Source organism: Gallinula chloropus (assembly GCF_964237585.1).
Source record: "Gallinula chloropus genome assembly, chromosome: 5".
In the NCBI taxonomy this organism is placed as follows: domain Eukaryota; kingdom Metazoa; phylum Chordata; class Aves; order Gruiformes; family Rallidae; genus Gallinula; species Gallinula chloropus.
Window position 1 is genome coordinate 16,921,537 of NC_140090.1, and position 22,916 is coordinate 16,944,452.

The following is a 22,916-nucleotide window of genomic DNA, read 5'->3' on the forward strand; positions in this document are numbered from 1 at the left end:
CGCCCCCCTCCGGCGCGGAGGACCGCAGCTCCCGGCGCACACCGACACGGCCACCATGGCGGCGCCCGGAGGGCTGCGGGGTAAGGGCGGCGGGCGGGCGGCCCCGGGGCGGGGGGGACGGGACGGGACCTCCCCCCGGGCGGCGGAGAGGTCCCAGAGGCACGGCCTTAGCCGTGCCCCGCTCGGCTCGGGCCCCGCGCCGGGCCCGGACAGGGCGGGAGCCTCGGGCCGGGCCCTGCGCTGCCCCCGGCCGCCGCCCTGACGCCTCTCTCCCCGCAGGGCTGCTGGCGGCAGCAGGGCGGGCAGCGGGCCTTACCGGGGGGCCCCGGGGACGGCCGGCTCCCCCGGGCCCACGGCTTCTCGGGCAGAGCTGCCGCCGGCCCTCTGCGCCCGGGGCCGGCCCGGAGCCCGGCAGCCGCGGCCTCCCCGAGGGGGTGGAGTACATCCCCACGCGCAAGAAGGGCAAGAACCCCATGAAGCCGGTGGGGGTGGCCTGGTGAGTGGCTCCGGCACCGGGAGGCGCCGCCGTGCTGCGGGGCCTGGGCTGGGACGGAGCCTGGGACTGCCCGTGCTGCTCCGGGGTAGCGCACGGTCTTGTTTCCCCCACCCCCCACCCGGCTCTCTCCATCTCTTGCCTGCGGCTGTCCCATAGGGCCATCGGGTTGCCCTCCGGCATCATCCTTTTCCTCCTGGCCAAGCGGGAAGTGGACAAGAACCGTCTGGAGCAGCTGAAAATCCGCCAGAAGATGAAGGAAGCCAACCAGGGCGAGTACGAGACAGAGCGATACAAGAGGGTGGCCAGGGGGGCATAGCTGAACTGCCCCCTGCCCTAGCACCTGCAAGGGGCTGGCTTGAGGGGACACCGACGCCCTGAGGCAGTCCTGGGCCTGGGCAGGGACAAAGAAACCTCATGCCCAAGGAGTGGAACAGCTCATTGCTGCTGGGAGGTGTGGAGAGGCTCCACCTTGGCTTTCCCACCCCGAATCAGGAGGGTTTGCTCTGCCCCAGGCCGCAGCCCCTGCTGAGGCTGCCTGCAAGTTTTCCCAAAGGAATTGCCACACCAGTAAGACCAGGCCATCTGGAAAATTAAAGTGTTTTATTTAGCAAGTGCAGCTTTGCCCGTGTCCGTGGCTGCGGAGCCTCTACGACGAGTCCCTCTGGGGGGGTCCCAGTTGCCCCCGCTTGCCCGCAGCTCGAGGAGGGGGGCACGGCCGGAGCCGCGTTTAAGGCACCGAGTGAATGACACTGACTGGGCTCTGCCAACAAAAACACCCCCAACACGATCCCAGTAGTCACTGCCAGCTCCCTGCGTCCAGGTGGGACCCTGGTGCTCTGGCAGCAGTGCCAAGAATGGGCGCTGCCCAAACACCGGCGGCCAGTCCCCCCACCACCCTTGGAGGCCTGTGGGGGGGTGATACAGGGAAGCCCTTTCCTTAGCAGCCTACGGGTAGGGATGCCAAAGCGTTAGGAGTCATGGTAGGTGGCCGTATCCTGTACAGAGGCCAGAGGAGGGGGTGAGAGGGTTGGGGGACAGGACAGGAGGGGTCCCGGGGCTAATCCCGGCCTACGAGCTGCAGGATGAAGGTGAAGATGTAGACGATGTCAGTGTAGATGGTGAGGGCGCCGTAGACGTACTCCTCGGGGCTCAGGGTGTTCTTCCTGTTCCCCAGCACGAGTTGGGTATCGTAGGCAAGGAACTGGGGGAGCAGAAGGTGTCAGGCAGGGACCGGGCTGCTGCCTGGCACCCCCTGCCCGCCCCAGCCCTGAACTCACCAGGGTGAAGGCGACGGCGCCGATGGCTGCGTACAGCATGTGGAGCCAGTAAACCTGTGTGGGGAAGGGGATGCAGGGAGGGGTGAGCTGGGCCCTGGCAGGCAGCGGGCAAGGCAGGGCAGGTCCCCAGGAGATGCTGCTGATGCCGACGCGCCCTCCCTGCCGGCAAGCTGCCTGCGCCATGGCGGCACCACACCCTGCTTCCTGGCAAAGGGGGATCACCCAAACTCCCCTGCCTGTACCAGCCCTGGGGACACCCAACCAGGGATACCAGTGGCACACCCCCCCCCCAGACCTTCTGTCCCCCCCCTTACTCACATATTTGAAGGAGAGGACAATGGCAGTGACGATCCCAGTCACCATGACCACAATGCCCAGCACACAGAAGAGCCCCTGGCACGATGTGAAGTCAACCTGTCATGAAAACACAGGCACGTGTCACAGGAGAGCCTGGGGTGTGCCCACTGCCCAGCGCCCCGTGCCTGACCCCTCCCCATCCCAGGGCACAGCCCCCTCCTCACCTTGGTCTGGAAGCAGAAGATGGTGACAATGATGGCCACGATGGCGGTGATAAGCATGGCGATCAGGACGGCATTGGTCCGGTATGTGCTGCGGGCAGAGGGCACCCCAGAGTCACCCCACACTTTGGCATCCCACTGCCAGGGGGGTGTTGGTGAACCCCCCCCAGCCCCAATCCCAGGCAAGGGCCCCGCTGTCCCCAAGCCCAGGGAAGCAGTGTTGCCCCCTGTCTCCCAGCAGCCTCTCATTTGCACAGTGGGGGGCAAGAGGGACCCCAGTTCCTGTCACCACAAGGTCCCCAGGGCATACCTGGCAATCGTCCCTGTCATCAGTCCCATGGCCAGCGTCTGCACAACAGGAGAGTGGGCTCAGCAGGACAAGTGGCACCGTGGGGGGCAGCAGTTCTGACTGCTCCCTACGTGCCTGTGTGCCCCCCATCCCTCCCAGCCCCCCCAGGGAGCTGAAGTGCCATGGGGGCACCAGCAGCCCCCCCAACATGCCATCCCCAGCCCACTCACGAAGATGCTCAGCAGGATGATGTTCCAGGGGAAGCGTCTCCTGGGGACAAAATCGGGAGAAAGGTGAGCTGGTGACAGCAGCCATGTCGTGTGTTCCCCAGGTCCCCACCCCACAGGGGCAGCTCCAGGCAAATACTCCCCTTCCTGATGTCCTGAAGACATCCCCCCAAATCCACACACTCTCACCCAGGGGGTCCCAGCCACCAGTGACTCACCGGGGACCCTGGCAGCAGGCCAACACCAGGTAGGTCACCAGGAACACAGCACTGTAGAGAGAGACAGTGGGTGTCAGCCCTGCACCAGCCCCCTACCCAGAACACACACACAACCCCTCTCCCCAGCTGGGGAGCAGCAATTGTGGGGTGCCAGCTGCCAGAGGGCACCCCAGGGGGGCACAAGCCAAAGGACCCCCTACTCACTATGAGGCATAGTAGATAGCGACATTCCTCTGGACGAAGGAGCGGACTGGGGAGCTGCAGGACAGGAGAGATGAGCATGAGGGAGCGGGGACAGCAACTACTGACCCCTCAGGAGCCCCCAGGGGACACGGGCCAGGCTCCCCGCTTTTTCGGGACAGGGCTACAGAGGGACCCTCCACTCACACAAAGGTGAAAATGGCGATGATCCCCACCGTCACCAGCAGCTGCAGGGAGATGATGGCATAGACCTGCGAGAGACGGGGGGCAAAGGGGGGTCAGCACCCAGCCCCCCACCTGAACAGGTGCCCCCCCCACCCCAATAGGTGCCCCTGGTCCCCTGGGACTCACTTTGCGGATGAAGGTGTGTCGGACTTTCCTGTCGTCCCAGTCAGCCGATTGGATGGGGGAGTCATCCCCAATGCCACCATCACCTGCGGTAGGGGACACTCCTCAGCACCAGGGTGGGCTGTGCAGCCCCCCAGAGCGCCCCTGTTTCTAGTCCTACCCAAAAAAAACCCCCCAACAAGGTACCTCCACTTACCGAACCGAACAGGCATATTGGGCATGGCCATCCCTGGCTGCGGGTACCCCCCTGCAGCAGGGTATCCCCCAGGCTGCGGGTACCCCCCTGCTGCAGGGTATCCTCCAGGCTGCGGGTACCCCCCTGCTGCAGGGTATCCTGCGGGTGGTGGGTACCCCCCGGCGTAGTGAGGGGGCTGGGAGTACCCCCCTGGGGGCGGGGGGTAGAGGGGGTTCTTGTCATCGTAGAAGGGGGGTGCGTTGGGCTGCGCCATGCCACTCCCTGTGCCTCCCACGGACACCTGAAGGAGAAAGAAGATGGGGGGTGTCAGCACAGGTCCCCCTCCCCGGTCAGGACGTGTCCCCGTCAAGCAGAGCCACAGGCGCAGGGACCCAGGGCACAGTGGAGCCACAAAACTTCCCCCTCCCACTTTAATAGCGGTTTCTAATTAATAAGGACGAGCTGGCCTCAATGCCATGGGGTCGATGAGAGGCGAGGGACATCCCCACTGCGCCTCAGCTGGGGCCACCCGCATTCCTGCGCCCTGAGTCCCCTGCAGCTGCGTCAGTGGCCAGCCATGGGCAGGGCATGGCCACGCGCTGACTCAAGGGACGTGACCTCTCAGTCGGGGACGTGACCTCCTCCAGTCTCGGGAGCTCACCCTGCCATCGCCAGGGGACAGGCGATGGAGGTTTGGAGCACCCAAACCTCCCCCTCCTCCCCCCCACCCTGTACCCTGCGTGGTCTCCCCCTTCTGATGGCACTGTCTTGGGGACAAATGGCATCGCCCTGCCTGCTGCCCAGGATGGAAACACAGGGCCTGATCCTGATCACTCCCATGCAGACCCCCTCGCCATTTCGGGGGTGGCCCCCACCCAGCAGCCAAGTAGGTCACACGACAGCTCCAGAAGTGTCGCCCCAGGGAGTTACAGGGACAAGTGTCACCCGCGTCACATCGGGTGGAGGTGGACACGTCCCCGAGGAGGAGGAGGAAAGCCAGGAAACCCCGGGACTGAGCTCCCCTCCCCAGCTGCTCCAGGCCCCCTTGCAGAGCCCCCAGCAGCCTTGAGCAGCAAGACCGGGCCCAGGGCCAGCTGCTGGGCTCAGCCCCAGGAGGAGGAGAAGGAGGAGGAGGAGACAGCGGAAGACGGGATCTCCAAGGCCAGGAAAACAGCAGTGCTGCCAGGAGCCGGTGCCAGGCCTTTACCCGCCTGCCATCCCCCCAGCACCAACTCCAGGAGATGCACAGGCAGGTCCCAGGATCCCCAACAACACCATTGCTCGCAGCAGTGACGTGAGCCCCGGACCATCCCTGGGAAGGGACCAGGACCTGAGCCCAACCAGGCTGGGAGGGGATCAGGCACTTCCTCCAACATGACGCCAGCGCTTCCCACAGCATCCAGGGCTGGGCAGAAAGCGGCGCCGGTGGGGGCACACCCGGGCCAGCCATGCCAGGCCATGGGGAGCAGCTCAGTGTCCATCCCTCCATTCCTTTCACTATCCGCCTGTCCCAGCCACGTCGGAGCTGCCATGGCCATGTCACCCTCCGTCATCACGATGACGGGGGTGCTGAAAATAACCAGCTCGGTTCTGACTGCTCGGCCAGGAAGTTTCACTTTATTTGCTCTGCCATTTCCCAAACAGCACCCAGTGACTCCTGACACACTCCCATCTCCAGGAAACCCTGCAACTGGCACCCAGTTTGGGGGGACAGGAGTCCCCAGGAGGCGTCTGGGGAAAGTGGGGCCAGATGGCACATGGTCACTTGGGAGTACCACCTCATGTCCATGGCCAGCACTCTGTGACAAGAGCCCTCCGTCTGTCCCAGCCCCTCTTGTCCCCACCCCGGACGGCTGGCCTTGGGGATGGGGAAGGAACCAGCCTGACGGGTCCCTGTGGCCTACCGCACCCAGGCAGGCAGGCAGCACCCTGCACGCTCCCTGGGCCACAGTACAGCAGGTCCCAAAACTGAAGTTCTCCAGCCACGGGGCCACCCAGGCTGGCTCAGTGTCCCCAGCATGAAATGCTGTCCCTGGGGACCAGGTGCAGCTCTGCATGGCACCATGACTCAGCACAGATAAGACGCACATGGAGGGGACCGGGGGCACAGGCCCCCTATCACCTCCAGCATGGCCCTGCGGGTGACGCTGGGCAGCATCCCCCCAGCATTCCTGCCTGTCTCAGGTCACTGCCACCTGTTCCACCTGGGACACCAAGTGCCATCTTTGGGAGGGAATCGGGAATTTAGGTGAAGACCAGGGGTCTCTGCTTTCTCCATAGGTCCACACAGTGAGGCTACTTGGGAAAGCATGTGACTTCCCAGAAAAGCAGGGAAGCTCCCACTACTCTGGCACAGCATGGCTTGGTACAAGACAACCCAAACACAGCACAGCACAACTCGGCCTGGCTCAGCCCAGCCCAGCAGGGCTCACACTGGAGGGGTCTGCACGGCCCACACGGGCTGGGTTCTCCCACTGCCACCTACACCACTCGCACAGGACATGAGTTTGCAAGACCTCAGTGTCACCGAAACCTCTCTGCTCACCCCCTCGAGTCCCCTCCTGGGGGACAGAGGTGCATGACAGAGATGACCTCCTGTGTCCAAGCCCAGGCGCTCCACCACCACCCAAAGATGGTTCCCATTACCCCACACCCAACTGGGCAGAGACCCCTGCATTCACCTCCTGAAACACCCCACAGGGTCCATGGGGACACCCTCCACAGCACAAAGGACGGTCCCCCCACACACCAAACACGCCACGCCCCGATTCCCCCCCCCCGCTTTAGAACCCGTGGGGTCCAGTAAAACGGCACCAGCCCTACAGCGGGGGCCGCCCACAAGGATCTTGTTCCCTCGCGTCCCTGCCCGCGGGACCCCGCGCCAGACCTCGACCCGAAGTTCCCCCACCGGCTCTGGGGATGGGGGTGCGGTGGGGCGGGGGAGGGGTCGCAGCGTGTCCCCGCGGTTCAGGGACCGGCCTCCCACCCTCTCCCAGTCCCTGCCGTCTTCGGGGACGCTCGGTACGGCTTTGGGACGCACCCCGCCAGCCGCGGCACCGGAGGACAGGGGGCTCGGTACAAGTGAGGGAGGGGGAAACCGGACAGGGGGAAGTCGGGGGAAAGGGGAAACAGGGGGGGGACAGCCGGGCTGGCGGGGGGAAGGGAAGGTCCCCGCGCCCACCCTTGTCAGCAGCCCCGCGCGGGAGCCGAGAGCGGGGTGCGGAGCGTGGCCGGGCCGCCCTACCTGCTGCGCGCTGCTCCGCCGGGCTGTGGCCGCGACGAGCCGGGACGGGACGGGACGGAACCGGCGGGGCGGGGAAAGGCACCGCCCGCCCGCTCGCCGCGCCCCCCCGCGGCGGCTGCGCGCCGCTGCGCCCCGGGAGGGCCGGGCGGGGGGCGCCGGGGGTGCGCGCTGCCCATCCCGCTGCTCCCCGGGACGGATCCCCCTGACCCCCCGCCCGCCGAACGGGACCCCGCAGCAGCTCCTCCGCCCCCCTCCCCGGGACCTCCCGCCCGACGGCCCTGACGTCACGGAGGGACCCCGTTCTCCGCACGGTGACGTCACTGGGGGGGAACACCCTCTTGGGCGACGGAGGGGGATAGGGGGGGAATCCCCTCCTCTCCGCCAGTGACGCAGCGGCGTGTCGTGTGTGTGTGTGTGTGTGTGTCCCGCCTCCGTTTCCCGCGGCAGTGCTGCGGCGTGACCAGCAGGGGGCGCAACTTGACCGAGGAGGTGGCGTGACGCACGGGGAGGGGGCGCGGCCAGGGCGGCATGGCCGCGGGGCGCGGGGGGCGGCGCCGGGGGGATGGAGGGGCTGCGCTGCGGGCGGCGGCGGCGGCTGCCCGCGGGCTGGGGGCCACCTGCCTGCGCTGTTGCCTCCCCCTCTGCCGGCCCCTCTGCAGCCTCGCCCGCCGCGCCGCCGCCGCCCTCATGGCCCTGGCCGGCCCGCTGCTGTTCCGCGTGGGGTGAGTGCCCGCCGCTCCGCTATCCCCCCGCCTTTGTTCTGCCTCCGGGGAGGAAGGGCCCGTCCTCCCCGCGCTTGTGCGCAGGCCGCCGGGGAGGAGGGACCGGGACCGGGAGCGGGACCGATGCGGTGTGCTGCGGCCCCGCTGGCACGGGGAGGCCGGGCAGGTGGATGGAGGGGGAAGGGCAGCCCCCCCGCGGGTGCTCAGTTCGGGAGAGCGTCCGCCCGGTTAACGGGGCGGCTCCTCAGGGCCGGCAATCAGCCGCCTCCTCAGCCAGCGCGGTAACAGTCACCCTCGGGTCTGACCCCCGCCCGCCCCGGGGCTCCTTCCCTCGGGTCTAGGCGTTGACCCGTGCCGCTGCCCTGGCCGTGGCCCCGCTGCCCGGCGCTGGTAGGAGCCCCCCAAGTCCCCAGTTTCGGGCTCCCACTCCCACGGGTACAGGGGATCCCTCCCCGCAGCTCCCGCCAGGTTCCCGCCGCCGTGTGCCCGCCGGTCCGGTCCGGTCCCAGCGCAGAGCGTGTGACTATCCCCGGGGATGACCTTGGCCCAGGGATGAGCTTTGAACCACGGGGCTTGGCCTGTCCCCCGTGGCAACGGTCCCCATCCCCTGCCCCGAAGGGGGGGGGGGGGGGTTGTCCTCTAGAGCCACCCAGTCTGCTACCCCTGCATGGCACACAGCTCGGGCACGTTTCTCGCTTCCCTTTTCCTCAGCCCATTCCGCTCCCACTTCCCCGGGGCCGTGTCACCCAGGTCAGGGCCTGGGAGCTGGGTCAGCCCCGGGCATGGCCCCCCCCCTCCCCCGCTCTGGGTCGGGAGGGGAGGACAGCCAAGAACACGGGGCATCCAGAGTGCCGTGGCAGGGCAAAGTCCTGGAGCTACAGGCCTTGCTGATGAGCAGAGTCCTCCGGGCAGGCACCCCCGCAGCAATGCCCCCCACCCCCCTGAGCCAGTCCTGCCAGCGGCACCGATTCTGTCCTCACTGCAGAGCTGGGGCAGGGGATGGGGACACACATGCCACCTCTACCCCCCACATGGCCCTGTATGCGTCCCCCATGGGCATCCTGGCCCTGGCAGCAGCCCCCTCCCCGAGCGAGCCCCTTGGGGATGCTGGGGGTTAATGCTGGGGGTGTCTGCCCTCCCCAGGTACAGCCTGTACGCCCGCACGCGGCTGGGCTACCTCTTCTACCAGCGGCAGGTGAAGAAGGCCCGGGAGCGATACCCCCATGGCCACTCGGCGCCCCAGCCCTGCTGCTTCCCTGGTGAGTCCTGGCGTGTATCCCACCTGCGGCCCTGTCATGTCCCCCAGCCCTGGCACTTTGGGGTGGGGAGGGGTTGCCATTGCCTAGTTGCCCAAAGCATATGTAACTGGGAAATTGAGATATGGGAAGTTTGGCTTCCCCCACCCCGCACTTTCCTGGGCCTGGGGGAGTCATGCCCTGATGCCTGTCTGTCTGTCTGTCTCCTTACCCCAGGGGTGAAGATCCTGCCCATTCCTGTGCTCTCCAACAACTACAGCTACCTGGTCATTGACACTGACTCCGGCCGGGCAGCTGTTGTTGACCCCTCTGACCCACTGGCTGTGCAGGTGAGACCCCCGTGGCCCCCCCCCGACATGGTGTTTAGGTGTCCTTAGGTGAAGGGAGGTATCTGGCAATTTTGTGTGGCAGATGGGGCAAATCTGTCCCTAATATGCAGCTCTAGGCCCCAGGGCAAGGTTGGAGGGGTGGTGAGGTTCATCCAGGGGCTGGGAAGCAGCATAGGGCCAAGGTGGGTATTTAGGGGGGGACCAGTAGTGGGAGGTCTGTCTCTGTCCTCACCCAAATCTCTCTTTGCCGCCCCCCAACCCCCAGGCTGCCATTGAGGAAGAGGGGGTGTTGCTGGAGGCCATATTCTGCACCCACAAACACTGGTAAGGGACATGATGGGATCCTGAAGGGGTGTTGTCAGTGGCTGCCATGGAGGGCGCACCAGCTGAGGCAACCTCCAGCCCTACCCCATGGAGTGGGAGGGACATGTTTGGGGGTGCTGACCTCCCTGCCCACAGGGACCACAGCGGGGGGAACGCGGCGCTCCGCCAGCAGCATGGCTCCTGCAAGGTGTATGGCAGCGCCCTGGATGCCATCCCAGAGCTCACCAAGTAAGTCCAGCGCCCTGACGCCCCCCTCCCAAGCACACCTGCAAATTTGGGTGGATGGGACATCACCCCCAACCACCACTCTCCCACCTATCCATCCCCCCAGTACCACATTACCCCCTTCATTGCCAGAGACCTGGCATGTTCATGACAGTAGTATACCGGGGGGAGGTTGCATGGGGAGGTGGGTATTTTAAGGTGCTGGGGGAGGGGGCTGAAAGTGCACCCCTGTGCCCGGTACAGCCCGCTTGCAGACAAGGAGAAGGTGAGTGTGGGCTGCCTGACCTTCGAGGCGCTGGCCACGCCTGGCCACACCGTGGGCCACATGGCATACGTGCTGGATGGGGGGCCCTTTGGCGGTCCCCCTTGCCTCTTCTCTGGGGACCTCCTCTTCCTTGCTGGCTGCGGTGAGTGCACCTAACTCCAGACCTGGGTGACTGATGGGTTAGGGGTCCCACCTTGGGAAAGACTTGAGGGGGACCCCCTGATCCTCCCTTCTCCATGACAAGTGGTTGAATGGGGGTCCAGGCAGGCTGTTCGAGGGCTCCCCTGAGACCATGCTCGCTTCCCTGGACGTGGCCGTGGGCTTGGGTGAGGACACGTTGTTGTGGCCAGGTGAGTGTCCCCAACAGCACGGCAGGGCTGCTGGTGGTGTCCCTTGCCCCCGCTGCTGAGGGGGGTAGCCAGGCAGGAGCCATGCTAAGGGGTACGGGGGTCCACAGGGCACGAGTACGCACTGGAGTGCCTGACCTTTGCCAGCCTCCTGGAGCTGGACAACCCCGCACTGGAGCAGAAACTGCGGTGGGCAACGCAGCAGCGCCAGGAGAAGAGGAGCACGGTAAGGCCCGGGGGAGTGGGGGTCATCTAGCCACAGCTCCCCTACCCCAGCCCTTCATGGGGTTCTGCATCCCTCGGTGGGGATGCTGCACCTCGACACCCTCTCGATGGGTGTCATAGGAAATGGGGTGCTGGGGAAGGTTCTGGCTCCCTGCTGGGGGTGGTGCCTCTGGCAGGGGACTGAGCAGCTGCCCCCACAGTGCCCCTCCACGCTGGGGGAGGAGCAGACCTACAACCCCTTCCTGCGGACCCACCGGCCGGAGCTGCAGGCAGCGCTGGGGCTGCGGTGGGCTGGGGGAGAGCACCCCGATGCCTTCCGCGCCCGCGTCCTGAAGGAGGTGCGGAGGCGCAAGGACCTCTACAAAGCCACCTAGACCATCTCTCCCCAGAATCCCCTCTTTCAATGGGGCTGGGTGCTGCTTGGGCACAGGGGGACCCAGGTCTGTGGTTTGTTTTGCTGTGAATCTCCTGGTGTGCAGGGTTGGGGGTGGGAAGTGTGGACAACCCCCCCCCACACACATGGACACCCCATAAGGAATCCCTGCCTTTGCTCCCCCAGGCTCGAGGGTCACCAACTGTCACATAGAAGCTCCTCGATCCTCTTTCTGGGGGTCTGTAGCCCACCACCCCACTGCTGAGGCTGTAGGGATGGCACCAAGGGCTTTTCCTAACATTCCCTCCCTCCCTTTTTTTTCTGGGAATTCCCAGTTCTTTCCCCCATAACCCTGTTCCCTCATTCCCAGCACTCAGGGAGCCCCCCTGCCCCCCTTTCCCCTGGCAGCCTCCAGTGCTGTGCATCTCCTTGGGGGGGGGGGGGGGGGGGGGGGGGGGGCGCTGAGATAGAACCAGCAAAGGGGGAGCGGGCAGTACTACCTCCAGGCAAGGGGCTCTTCTCTAGCACCCCGTGCTTGATGCCAGAGCCAACCCCTGCACACACACACACACACTGGGATGGGGCCATGGGGGCACGCTTGTGGTGTGGGGGGGTGCTGCTGTATTGGGGACTAGAGACCACCACCACCACCGCGTCCCCCCCTCCCTCAATAAAAATCTGTATTGTACGTGTTTGGCCCTTTCCCTGCGAGGCCTGTGCACCACCCCCGCCCCAAAACCCGCTGCGGGGTCACTGGCCCTTTAAGAGGCGAGGCCAGCCCGTTGCTGCGGAGACCGTTAAAGCGTTATTGGGGTGTGGGGAATCACCTGCCCGGGCAGGTCTGGGAGCGGAAAGGGGCTACTGGGGGTCCAGGGAGGAGGTTGGGGGGCGACAGGGACTGGGGGTGGCTGCAGAGGCTGGAGGGGTGGGGGGAGCAGGGTGTTCCTTCCCCGGGGTTAAGCAGGTGGGCACTGGGGTTTGGGGGAGGCTCGGTGCCCCCTCACCCCGGGGGGCCGGCAGCAGGAGCCCCCAGGCGAGGCATGGAGCCGCCCACCGAGCGCCGGCAGGAGACCCCAGCCCTCACGGAGGCAGCGGCCGAGTTCCTGAGCCTCATCGGTGGGTGCCCGTCCTCCCTCCTGTGTGTGTCCCCCCCCCGCGCCGCGCCCCGAGGGTCCCCGGGGGGCGGGCACCGGGTCCGGCGGGAGGGGGACGGGCCCTGGGGGCTCGATCCGGACAAACGGTGCGGGGGGGGGGGGGACCCGAGGCAGGGGGGTGCCGCCAGCAGGGCTGACGGTCCCCCCGGGCAGGGCCAGAGCAGCTGGAGCGCGGCCTGTTCGCCGAGACGCTGGGGCTGGTGGCGGCGGGCGGCCGGGCCGGGGGGCGCTGGTGGGCGGCGGCCAGGCGGGCGCCCTACGAGCGGGAGGGTGAGCCGGTGCGGAGCTGCCTCCTGGTGCAAGCCGGCTCCCGCTGCCGGCAGGACGGCGTGCCCTGCTCCCGCACCCTCAAAGGTGAGCCTCGAGATGTCGTGTCCTCCCCCCTCCTCCTCCCCAGGGGCTGGAGCGGCCCGGTACCACCGCTCCCCCCCGCCCCCAGCCCCCCGGGGCGCTGCCGCAGTGCCAACGGGGTGGGCTGAGCGTGGCTCTGCTCTGCCAGCCTATGTGACCCCGCAGCTGGAGACGCTGGAGCAGGAGGAGCAGGAGCGGATCGAGGTGGCTGGTGTGGCGGTGGCGGGTCCCCTTCCCCACGTCCCGTCCCCCTGCCCCTGCAGCGATGCCCGCCTGGGCGGCTGTGAGCAGCCTGGTGTCCCCTCCCCGGCTCGCACACCAGTTCTGTCCCACCAGCCTGGTCCCATTCCCTGACTCTGGGTGGCAGCTGGGGTGGGGAGTTTCCCACAATGCATCTGGCGCGGTACCCTGCGTGAAAGGGGTGCCGGGGTGCACCACCTCAGAGAGGGAGTGCCCTGTGTCCCCCCCACCTCTCCCGCAGCTCCGGCCACACCCTGTAGAGAAAAGGACTCACATGGTGAGCCACCAGCATGGGATGTCTGTCACCAAGACCATCCAGGAGGGAGAGGTGAGGCTTGAGGGAGGGGCTCTCTCCCCTCTCCCTCCAGAGATGGGGAGGTGGGAGGTGGCGGGTCTGTCCCACTCAGGGGTGCCCCCAGGCTCCTGGGGGTGCGATCCCCAGGGACGGTGGCTCTGTCCCTGTCCCATGTCTGGGTCTCTCTGCAGGAAGAGGCGCAGCGCTGGTGCTTCTCCTACAGCCGGGCAGAGCTGCGGGGGATGCTGGCAGAGGGTGCCAGCCTCCTGCTGCTGCGGGTGCTGGCGTGCCAGCAGGCAGTGCCCCCTGGCCTCACCTTCCCCGCCATTGACTCTGAGGGCCACCTCTGCACCTTCAGCTACGTACGTGAGCTGCTGGCGGGGGAGACTCGTGGGATGGGGGCATCTGGCTCTGGTTGGGGGTGTCAGGATGGGATGCAGGAAGTGGGGGTGAGCAGAGTGTGGATGACAGCATGGGGGGCATAGGGATGGCACCTGGGGTGACTCCAGGACAGGGATAACCTCTGGCCGTGCCCCCTCAGCGCTCCATGGGCATCCAGCAGCAGGCAGTGGGCTCAGCAGAGCCAGAGGTGTTTGTGATTGAGCGAGCTGTACAGGCCAGCACCGGCCTCTCCATCTGGCACAGCAGCTTCCTCCCCAGCGGGTACGGGGCAGGGGAGTCGGGCTGGGGGCACCCCCAACCCCACCAGCCTGGCGGGGACCCAAGAGGGGGGTCACTGGCTCTCCTCCCGCAGGCGCTTGACCCGGCTGGTGCAGGTTGGGTGCCCGATGCTGGTGTATCTGCAGGATGAGTCTGTCCTCAGCGAGACAGGTACTGGAGGGGGGAGGCTTGTACCCCCCAGCACGGGCAGCCCCTGCCTGCTGTCTGACAGCTGAGTGGGGAATGCTCTGCCCTGCATTTCTGCTGCCAGGTGGTGGGGTCGAGCCCCAGAACCCCTTCCCCAAACAGCCCCTGGACTGGGAAGAGGACATACAGCTCTACTCCTGGTTCCTGGACAGGAAGGTGTGATGGGTGGACATGGGGACATGGGGCGGTGCCACTCTCCAGCAGGGTGCGCGCGGGAGTGGGATGGGGGAATGGGGGACAGGCTGGCAAAGGCTGGGGGGACAGTGTGGGAAAGGACCTAGGCTCCCTGCGCACCACCAGCCCCCTCCCCACCCCGCCATGGCACAGGGCAGGGGCGGGGCGGTTATTTGGTACCACTTGGGTGCCGCAGGAGGAGCTGCAAGCATCCCACGCCGAGTACATAGAGCAGCACCCCGAGCTCCGGGCGCTCCTGGCAGACTTCCTCCAGGCACTGCTCCTCCAGCAGCCCCACGACCCCGTCTCCTTCGCCGCCCAATTCTTTGCACTCCAGCAGCCCCCTGAGAGCCCCTTCACATCCACCAGGGCTACCAGCCCTTCCCCACAGCCCCCTGCATGTCCACCCTCCAGCTAACAGGGAATAAAGCTGCCAGTGCTGCCTGTCCAGGCTCGTTTTCTTTCAGGAAGCTGAGGGCAAAGGGTGGGGAATTGCATGCTGACCCCCTCTCCATGCCAGTTTCAGGGGGGGAATTTGTCCCCCTTCCAGCTGTTCTAGCCTTTGTTTGGGATAGTAGGTTCACAGGGCATACCCTGGAGCAAAGCCAGGCTCTCATCACTGTGCCAAGGCACCCCACATCTCCCTGGGGGCACAGAGGGGTGCCCTGAAAAGGGAGCCAGTACTACGCAGGCACCTATAGGTGCACCTCATGTGCACCCCCTCCTTCCTGCTCAGGCATGAGTGTCCTGGGGATGGGTACCTGGCTTTTGTGGGAGCAGCTTGACCCACAAAGACAACCTGAGCCACAGCTTTGAGGTAAGTATCCTCTACCCAGGGGTGGCATGAGCACCCCATCCGGCAAAGCCTGGCTGGGTGTTTCCCCCCAGCAGGAGCTGAGGGTGCATTTTTGACTTGCTCACGCGCTTCTGCCTGCTTCCTCCTCGTTCCCCCCCGCTCCGGCCTTTCCCCTACTCCCGTGCGGGCCAGCTCTGCCTCCGCACACTGTGGGACACTGTCCCCTGTCCCCCCGCTGCCCAAGGAGCAGGACCCCAGCGTGTGATGGAGGGTGACGTGTGGGATGCGCTCCCACACCTCTGTGCACACTGGTGTGGGTGCCCCATGTTTGCACGTGCCATGTGCGCACCGAGGGGAGGGAGGGAGACGCTGGGTGCAATTCCCCCCCCTTCCTCCCCCCGCCTTGGTACAGGGTGAGGGAACTGAGACTCTGCACACTCATAGCACCCAACCCCCAAGGCAGGGCCCCTTTCCCAGCCCAGGTCAGCGGGTGGGGAAGAAGCACTTCCTCCTCCTCTCCTCCTGGGGGCGGGGGGGGGGCAACTGGAGGCATCCTTCAAAAGCTGGGAGCAGGCACTGCAGCCAGTGCCAAGCTCAGAGCTTCCCAGCAGCATGTCTGGATCGTGCCCTGCCATGGCATCGCTGCAGCCAGGTAAGCCCCATGACACCTGGCTTTCCCTGCACCACCTTTCTTCTGCCAGACCCCTTTCCCTCCTCCCAGGACCCCTGGTTCTGCTGCTTCCCTTGGTGGGCATCGCCCCCCTCCCCAGCCTGCCCTGGCTCCCACACCTGCCCCAGCCTCTGTTTTCCCAAGCCCATCCATGATTCACCCACATTCCCAGAACCTGTCCATGGGCTGGGGGGAACTGGGGCAAGGAGAAGCCTCTGGTCTCTGCTCTGTGCCCATCCAGCAGCAGAAGCTGGAGCAAGTTCCTCTCCTGTCCCTCCTGCCCAGGAGGCTCTCAGACTGCTGAAGAGTGGGCTGGAACTGGGGGATTTAGGGATGCCCGAGCTGGAGGTGGCATCCAACCCCCTCGGGTAGCCACCGACAGCCACAATATAGCCACCCCCAAGCCCCTTTCCTACCCCGGAGAAATGGGGCTCATCCTTCTTTGCGCTGAGCTCACTGGGCTCTGGTGAGGTAGGACTGAGTGGAGCTGAGTGCCAGCCCACCAGAGTCCTCTTCCCATGGTGGGCTTCCACCTCTCCTTCTTCCTCGCCCTCCCCAGGCCTCACTGGGTCCCTGAACCGGGAACAAGCCCAGACTCACAGCACCGCCAGGAGCCCCATGCCCCCACAGCGCCTTGGTACCCGGGATCAGACCTACCTGGACGAGCTTATCAGCATCCCCAAGAGTGACAGGGTAGGTGCTGCCAGGCTGGCACCTCCATCTGATGATGGGCAGAGATGGGACCAATACCACAGAAGGAGCTTGAGGTGGGGAGGCAGAAGGCCACTGAGGCGGGGAGGATGTGCTTGGGACATACCCTGGGGGCATCAGTGTCCCCAGACCTGGCTTGGGCAAATCACATGCTGAGCATTTCCACACTTAAACGTTTCCAGATGAGGAAACTGAGGCACACAGTGAGGTGCTACCCAGCCACAGGGATCACCCTGTTGCTCATACACCTCCTGGGCTCCCCATCCCAGGCCACCCACACCCAGCCCAGCAGGATCCCTCTGGCTGCCTGCACCCTGACAGCACCCCCATAACCCAGCAGGTCCCAGGAGAGAGAAGGGGAAGGAATTGAGGTTCCCCTGCCAGGCAGGGTGGTAGAAGCAGGGGGCTCAGGAGTGGAATCCCACAGGGATGGTGCCCAAAAACCCCAGGACTCCCCCACAAATTTCTATCCAGCCTGTGCCCGTATGGGAGGGGGGGTCTTGCTGTCCCCCAGCACTGCTGGTAAAGGAGAGGGGCTGGGGGGCAGCGATTCCCTCCCCAAAGCAGGCAGGAGGAATGTCCTGCAACTGTGCAAGCAGCGTGGGGCTTCCCAGCAACAGGCTGGAGGGTCCCGGGAGTGCAACTGGGAGACACTGGTTTTGAATGGGAGCTCCTCACTGGCGCTGACCCGCTGCTTTGCCCCAGCCCGGTTTCAGCTTTAGGAAGCTCTGGGCTTTCACCGGTCCCGGATTCCTCATGAGCATCGCCTACCTGGACCCAGGCAACGTGGAGTCAGACCTGCAGTGCGGGGCGGTGGCGGGGTTCAAGGTGAGCCCTGTTCCCCCCGGTCCCGGCGTCAGGAAGCAGCCGGGGGTGTTTCGTAACCCCTCCAACGGCTACCCAGCCCCGAGGGCAACCGGCTTCCCCAGCCCGGGGAGCGGGAAGGGTGGGGAAAGGCGGGGAGGGAACATGACTTGGCACTGGGGGAGAGAGCCCGGGGGTGGAGCCACCCCTCTGCTTGGGCTGGGGGAGCCCTCCAGACCCTCGGGGCTCCCCCCTCCCCGTGTCCCCGGGCTGATCGGGAACCTCGCCAGGACCCCCGGGCGGCCGGGTCCTGCCCGGTGCTCAGCCCCTGCTGCCTCCCTCTCTCCCTCTCTCCTGCCCCCACTCCCCCCAGCTGCTGTGGGTGCTGCTGTGGGCCACTGTCCTGGGGCTGCTGTGCCAGCGCCTGGCCATCCGGCTGGGCGTGGTGACGGGGAAGGACCTGGGCGAGATCTGCTACCTCTATTACCCCAAGGTGAGCAGCCACGGGGGTCGCAGCCTGGGGGTCCCTGAGCTGCCGGAACTTGGGGGCAGGACTGTTTGGGGGGCTGGAGAGGAGCAGGGAGATGCTGTGAGAACCTCTCCTCTGCCAGGGGTTCCCCAAAGCCCCCATCTAGTGCACACACCTCCCTCTGGTATGGGCACACACGGGGGGAACACATTGCCTCAAGGGTCCTGGGGGGATCTGGGGACACGTGAGCGTGTCCCCTTGGAGAATGAGCCCGTGCGTCGGGGCAGCGACGCGAAGCCGAGACGCAGGACAAGCCTTGACAAGTTGGCGTGGGGAACAGGGATGGTTTGGGGGGGGTCACATGGCAAAGGAGGGTGGGGAGCTAGAGGTCCCATCTAGGTAGGATGCTGATAGGAGGAATAAGCGATGAGAAATTGACTGAGTGCCAAGTCCCCAAAAGGAGAGCCAAATATCTCCCTCTGCCCCAGAACCCCCCAGGAGCATCGTAACTAGAGAGCTGGTCCTATCCTCAGCTCACACAGGGCCAGAGATGGGGGACAAGCCAGCTGTGATTTCAGGATCCATCCTGCATCCCAAGACTGTGCTGGGGGAGAGGCTGGGGAGATGGTGTCCTGGGGTGTCCATGCTGCTCTAGGTGGTCTGCCAGAGGCAGGGACGAGGTCTCCACCTTGGAGGCTGTGCCTGCTCACAGAGGGCCGAGATTCCCCACGGGCTCTGGCACCTCACTGCACCCCGGCCACTCCAGGTGCCCCGTCTGCTGCTCTGGTTTATGATTGAGATCGCCATCATCGGCTCTGACATGCAGGAGGTGATTGGGACAGCCATCGCCTTCAGCCTGCTCTCAGCCGGACGGTAAGGCACCCCCAGCACCCTCAACAGCTCTGGTCTGCTGAGGGGCACATGGCTAATGCCCCCCTTGCCATCCCCCAGCATCCCCCTCTGGGGTGGGGTCCTCATCACCATTGTGGACACCCTCTTCTTCCTGTTCCTCGACAAGTATGGTGAGTGTCAGGGTGGGGGGACAGGGACGATGCTCACCCGGGCAGCCCTGGTGCTTGATGGGGCACCAGTCCCCACACTGTCCCATCCTGGCTCTTGACTCCTGTAGGGCTCCGCAAACTGGAGGCTTTCTTCGGCCTCCTCATCACCATCATGGCCCTGACCTTTGGCTACGAGGTGAAAGGGGAAGCTGGGGACACCCCTTTCCATGCAGAGTGCTGGCAGGGGACACCCACGTGGTGTCCCCCCGGCACCACGCTGCAGTGGGGGTGAGTGTGCCAGCTCACAGTGCCCCTTTTCCCTGGCCCCCAGTATGTGATGGTGAGGCCGAGGCAGGTGGAGGTGCTGAAGGGCATTTTCCTGCCCTACTGCCCGGGCTGTGGGCGAGAAGAGCTGCTCCAGGCTGTGGGCATCATCGGGGCCATCATTATGCCACACAACATCTTTCTCCACTCCTCCTTGGTCAAGGTGAGACCAAGGCACTGCCATGGGCACTGCCATCCCAGCATGTCTCAGGGGGACACTCAGAGGGCACCAGCTGGTCCCGGCTGTGGTGCAGGGGGGTGCTCACCCCACCCCATGTCACCCACCTTGCCCAGACACGGGCGATCGACCGGTCCAAGAAGGAGGCAGTGAGTGAGGCCAACATGTACTTCCTGATTGAGTCCTGCCTGGCCCTCTTCATCTCCTTCCTCATCAACCTCTTTGTCATAGCTGTCTTTGGTGAGGCTTTCTACCACCAGCGAAACGAGGATGTGGTGAGTGTCCCCTCGTGACCGCTCTGCCTGGCTGTGGCGACAGGAAGGGCGAGCATCTCTGGGAGAGTGGGTGCCCTCAGCCCCTGGGGTGTGTGTGTGGGGGGGACCCACCCGTGTCTGTGGGGGCTGCCAGGTGGCTGTCACACTCCTGCCTTGCAGCACAACAAGTGCATCAACAGCAGCATCAGCCACTACGCCAGCATCTTCCCTGCCAACAATGAGACGGTCTCTGTGGATATCTACCAGGGGGTGAGTGCCCAGCTGGCATCCGTACCCATTGAGGGGACACAGTGCTCCTCACCTGGGGGGTCCTGGGACTGCCGACCCTGCTGGGAGACTGGGAGCTGATGGGGGTGCCTGGGCTGGGGGACGCTTTGGAGCCCACATAGGAGTGTCCCCATGCAGGGTGTCATTCTGGGCTGCTATTTCGGGGTGGTGGCGCTGTACATCTGGGCCGTCGGGATCCTGGCGGCAGGACAGAGCTCCACCATGACCGGGACATACGCAGGGCAGTTCGTCATGGAGGTGAGGGACGGGGATGTTGGCCCCCACCCCTACGGGGAGCAGCTGGGAAGAGGGGGGGCAGTGGTGTCTTACAGGCACGGCGCCCCCCAGGGGTATTTGGCAGAGTTAATTGTCCCCCATTCCTGCAGGGAGCTGGGCTGGGGGCAGTGCCCACCCGGTGAGTGGCAGCTTCCTGGCACCAGGGTCCCCAGTCCCTAAGAGGTGGGATGGCGACGGAACCACCCATTGCCACTGCACGGACACTCTGTGGGTGTCCCAGGGAGTTTCCCTAATGAGCTCGTTTGCTTAATGAGCTGGAGCTGACATCTAGCGGGACCCAGCAGCCCTGCAAGAGCCCGCTCAGCACCCTGGCACAGAGGAGGGAGTGATGCCTCCCAAGCCCCTCCGAGACAGGGTTTGGCGGGGCGGGGCCACCCCAGCACGGTGCCGCGGGTATGGTGAGGGAGGAGGGTGCAGGTTTCGCCGTGTCCCCAGGGCTTCCTGCAGCTCCGCTGGTCCCGTTTCGCCCGGGTGCTCTTCACTCGCTCCTTCGCCATCCTGCCCACCGTCTTTGTGGCTGCCTTCAAGGACGTCAGCCACCTCACAGGCATGAACGACCTGCTGAACGTCCTCCAGAGCATCCTGGTAAGGTGGGGGACACCACCTGCCCCCCCCCAGCACCCCAGTCTGGCAGCGATACCCCCTTTCCCCCTCTCTCCTTCCAGCTGCCCTTTGCTGTCCTGCCCGTCCTCACCTTCACCAGCCTGCGCCCGCTCATGCAGGACTTCACCAACGGCCTGTGAGTGCCAGGGTGGGGGGAGGCATGGGGGGAGCAGGGTGCCCTGACTGCAGGCACACTCCTAATGGCCCATCCTGCCCCCCCACAAACTTCTCCTTGGGGGCAGTTGGTGTATGGACACTGTGTGTGCCCGGGGCATGTTTGTTCCTGCGTGCCCAGGGCAGCCAGAGCGGGACAGACCCCGTCGCTGCCCCCTCCATCCTCATCCCTCTGCTGTGTCTGGTCCCCAGCACAAGTCCTCAGCACTATGGGGGTGTGGTATGGCCATGGTGCACAGAGACTTCCTGGTTGTGGTCTTGCTCACTTACAACTCCCCCAGACCGCTGTGGCACACGGGCTGGGGGCTCTGCCCTGGCACTGATGCCCGCTCCTGTGCCCACAGCCTGGGGAAGGTGCTGATGACCTTCATCACGGGGCTGGTCTGTGCCATCAACATCTACTTCGTGGTGGACTTCTTGCCCACGCTACAGAGTCTGGGGTACTACATCCCCCTGGGCCTGCTGCTGGCCGCCTACGTGGCCTTCGTTGCCTACCTGGTAGGGCTGGCACTGTGGGAAGGGGCAGCTGTGTGGGGGGCAGTAACTTTCTGGGTGCTCACTGACCTGCCCTCTTTGCCCCTCACAGATCTGGACGTGCAGCATCGCGCATGGAGCCAGGTTCCTGGCCCTGGGCCACCACAGTCGGTTCAACTTTGGTATCTCTCTTGACCCACCAGCCCCGGCAGGGACCCAGTGACAAAGCCTGTACCCCAATACTGTCGTCCCCCCTCCCCGTCCCTGCCCAGCACGCCCCACCCCCACCCCACCGAGCACCAGTTTGATGCCACACCAAGCCTGGGGGTGATGTAATGAGAGATGCACTCAGCAAGGAAGTGGTTAACAGCTGGACAGACCTCCACCTGAGCTTTAAGAGCCCTGACAATCCGGGGGTGCTGGTCCAGGCTGGGGGGGTGGCGGGCAGCAAGAGGTGCCCCCAGCCTTTAGCACAGAAGCACCAGCGAATGAGCCGCCCCGGAGAGACCTCCCCTCCTCATTAGTGCCGGGAACCGCCAGCCCCCGGGACCGCTAATTGCCGCCCGGGACCGCTAATCACCGCCCGGGACCGCTAACCAGCGCGTACCGCCCGCTGCCCGGGGATGTGGGACCAGCCCCAGGGCAGCCAGCCCCGCCGCCCGACCCCCGGCCGGGCCGTAGCCCCACGGGGGGCTCCTAAACTCGCTGTGTGCGCTGATAAATGGCGTGTTTGTAACCCAGCCCCAGCCTCGCTGCTGCTGCGCGGCCCCGGCGCGGGGACCACACGGGCCCCCCCCGTACCCCCGGCCGGACCGTCTGCCCCAGGCTGGGGGGTTTGGGGGTACGGGGTGGGGTTGCGCACAGCCATGCAGGCGCGAGAGGGGGCCTTACCCCCAACTCTTTGCATTCCCCCCGAAGAGAGGGGGAGAGCGGGGGGGGGGGGGGGGGGGGGCGCACCCTGTCCTCCCCGCCCCGGATGCCCCGTTTCCCGCCTGCCAGCTCCGCCGGATGCGGATGCGGGACCGGGCGGGCCGTTCCCGCGGGTGGCCGTCGCCCCCCTCCCCAGCTCCGGATCCCGGGTGGGGAGGGGGGGTTAAGAGGGGGGAGTCCCGTCGCGCTTCGCCCCCCGCCGCGGCCGGCACTTGCGAGACGCTCCCTGGCTGTTTCAAGGCTCCCCCCTCTCTCCAGCACCCCCCCCCCCCCAACCTATAAGTCCCTCTTCCCAAACCAGCTCTGCTGGGGATGGAGAAGGAAATCTGGGGAGCCGGGACCCCCACACACTTCACACCTCGTGCCCCCCCTCCGGGAAGGGACCCCCCCGCTCCCGGGGGCCGCGCTTGTTTATGTGAAGAATTTCCCCTTCCTTAAAAGGGCGATGCCGGCAGCGCCGGGGCGGTGCCTCCCCCCCGCCTCCGCGGCGGGCCGACCGCGGGCTGCTTGAAGGAGGTGCCAGAGCGGTGGGGCCCACCGAAAGGAGGGGTCGTACCCCCCACAGGGGTCGCACCCGACCCCAATCGCTGGGATAGCACCCGCTCTGGGGATGAGAAGCAGGGCTCAGCCCTCCATTCCTACCCCCGTGGTGCCTACAAGAGGCACCCCTCAGCCCAGGGTCCCCCTGCCTGGAGGCATAGGGGGCTGCCGGGGGCCTGGCGGGGGTGGGGGGAACACTTCGGGGTGGTGCCTACCGGGCGCCATGCTGGGGGTGCAGGGGTGCGCGAGGTCCAGCGTCCCGC

The 22,916-nt window shown here is 65.9% G+C and overlaps 5 protein-coding genes across 5 annotated transcripts; 4 read left to right on the plus strand and 1 right to left on the minus strand.

Annotated features, from left to right (window-relative positions):
- The first annotated feature begins 37 nt into the window (after positions 1-37).
- Positions 38-1,108, plus strand: LOC311191938 (uncharacterized protein). The gene is made up of 3 exons (XM_084264298.1): positions 38-80; positions 280-496; positions 653-1,108. Exons 1-3 carry the CDS (start codon positions 56-58, stop codon positions 810-812), a joined length of 402 nt encoding a protein of 133 aa, XP_084120424.1. The 5' UTR covers positions 38-55; the 3' UTR covers positions 813-1,108.
- Positions 1,068-4,023, minus strand: TMBIM1 (transmembrane BAX inhibitor motif containing 1; the record flags this gene model as incomplete). The annotated part of the gene is made up of 11 exons (XM_084264297.1): positions 1,068-1,697; positions 1,774-1,827; positions 2,092-2,187; positions 2,295-2,382; positions 2,602-2,639; positions 2,811-2,850; positions 3,026-3,076; positions 3,230-3,283; positions 3,413-3,477; positions 3,578-3,660; positions 3,771-4,023. 11 exons carry the CDS (start codon positions 4,021-4,023, stop codon positions 1,554-1,556), a joined length of 966 nt encoding a protein of 321 aa, XP_084120423.1. The 3' UTR covers positions 1,068-1,553.
- Positions 4,024-7,521: 3,498 nt separating this feature from the next.
- LOC311191936 (putative hydrolase PNKD) lies at positions 7,522-11,741 on the plus strand (the record flags this gene model as incomplete). The annotated part of the gene is made up of 9 exons (XM_084264296.1): positions 7,522-7,715; positions 8,859-8,974; positions 9,188-9,300; positions 9,566-9,624; positions 9,760-9,852; positions 10,093-10,256; positions 10,378-10,464; positions 10,572-10,687; positions 10,887-11,741. 9 exons carry the CDS (start codon positions 7,522-7,524, stop codon positions 11,058-11,060), a joined length of 1,116 nt encoding a protein of 371 aa, XP_084120422.1. The 3' UTR covers positions 11,061-11,741.
- A 358-nt stretch (positions 11,742-12,099) lies between these two features.
- On the plus strand, positions 12,100-14,558 carry CATIP (ciliogenesis associated TTC17 interacting protein; the record flags this gene model as incomplete). The annotated part of the gene is made up of 9 exons (XM_084265677.1): positions 12,100-12,175; positions 12,367-12,567; positions 12,713-12,768; positions 13,046-13,132; positions 13,291-13,461; positions 13,641-13,762; positions 13,854-13,930; positions 14,031-14,122; positions 14,337-14,558. 9 exons carry the CDS (start codon positions 12,100-12,102, stop codon positions 14,556-14,558), a joined length of 1,104 nt encoding a protein of 367 aa, XP_084121803.1.
- A 2,481-nt stretch (positions 14,559-17,039) lies between these two features.
- SLC11A1 (solute carrier family 11 member 1) lies at positions 17,040-21,919 on the plus strand. Its single transcript, XM_084265405.1, has 13 exons — positions 17,040-17,145; positions 17,495-17,614; positions 18,357-18,463; positions 18,542-18,612; positions 18,720-18,787; positions 18,923-19,078; positions 19,210-19,368; positions 19,528-19,617; positions 19,774-19,893; positions 20,368-20,517; positions 20,598-20,671; positions 21,054-21,207; positions 21,296-21,919. The coding sequence occupies exons 1-13, from the start codon at positions 17,074-17,076 to the stop codon at positions 21,404-21,406; spliced, it is 1,452 nt and encodes a 483-aa protein (XP_084121531.1). The 5' UTR covers positions 17,040-17,073; the 3' UTR covers positions 21,407-21,919.
- The last annotated feature ends 997 nt before the right edge of the window (positions 21,920-22,916 follow it).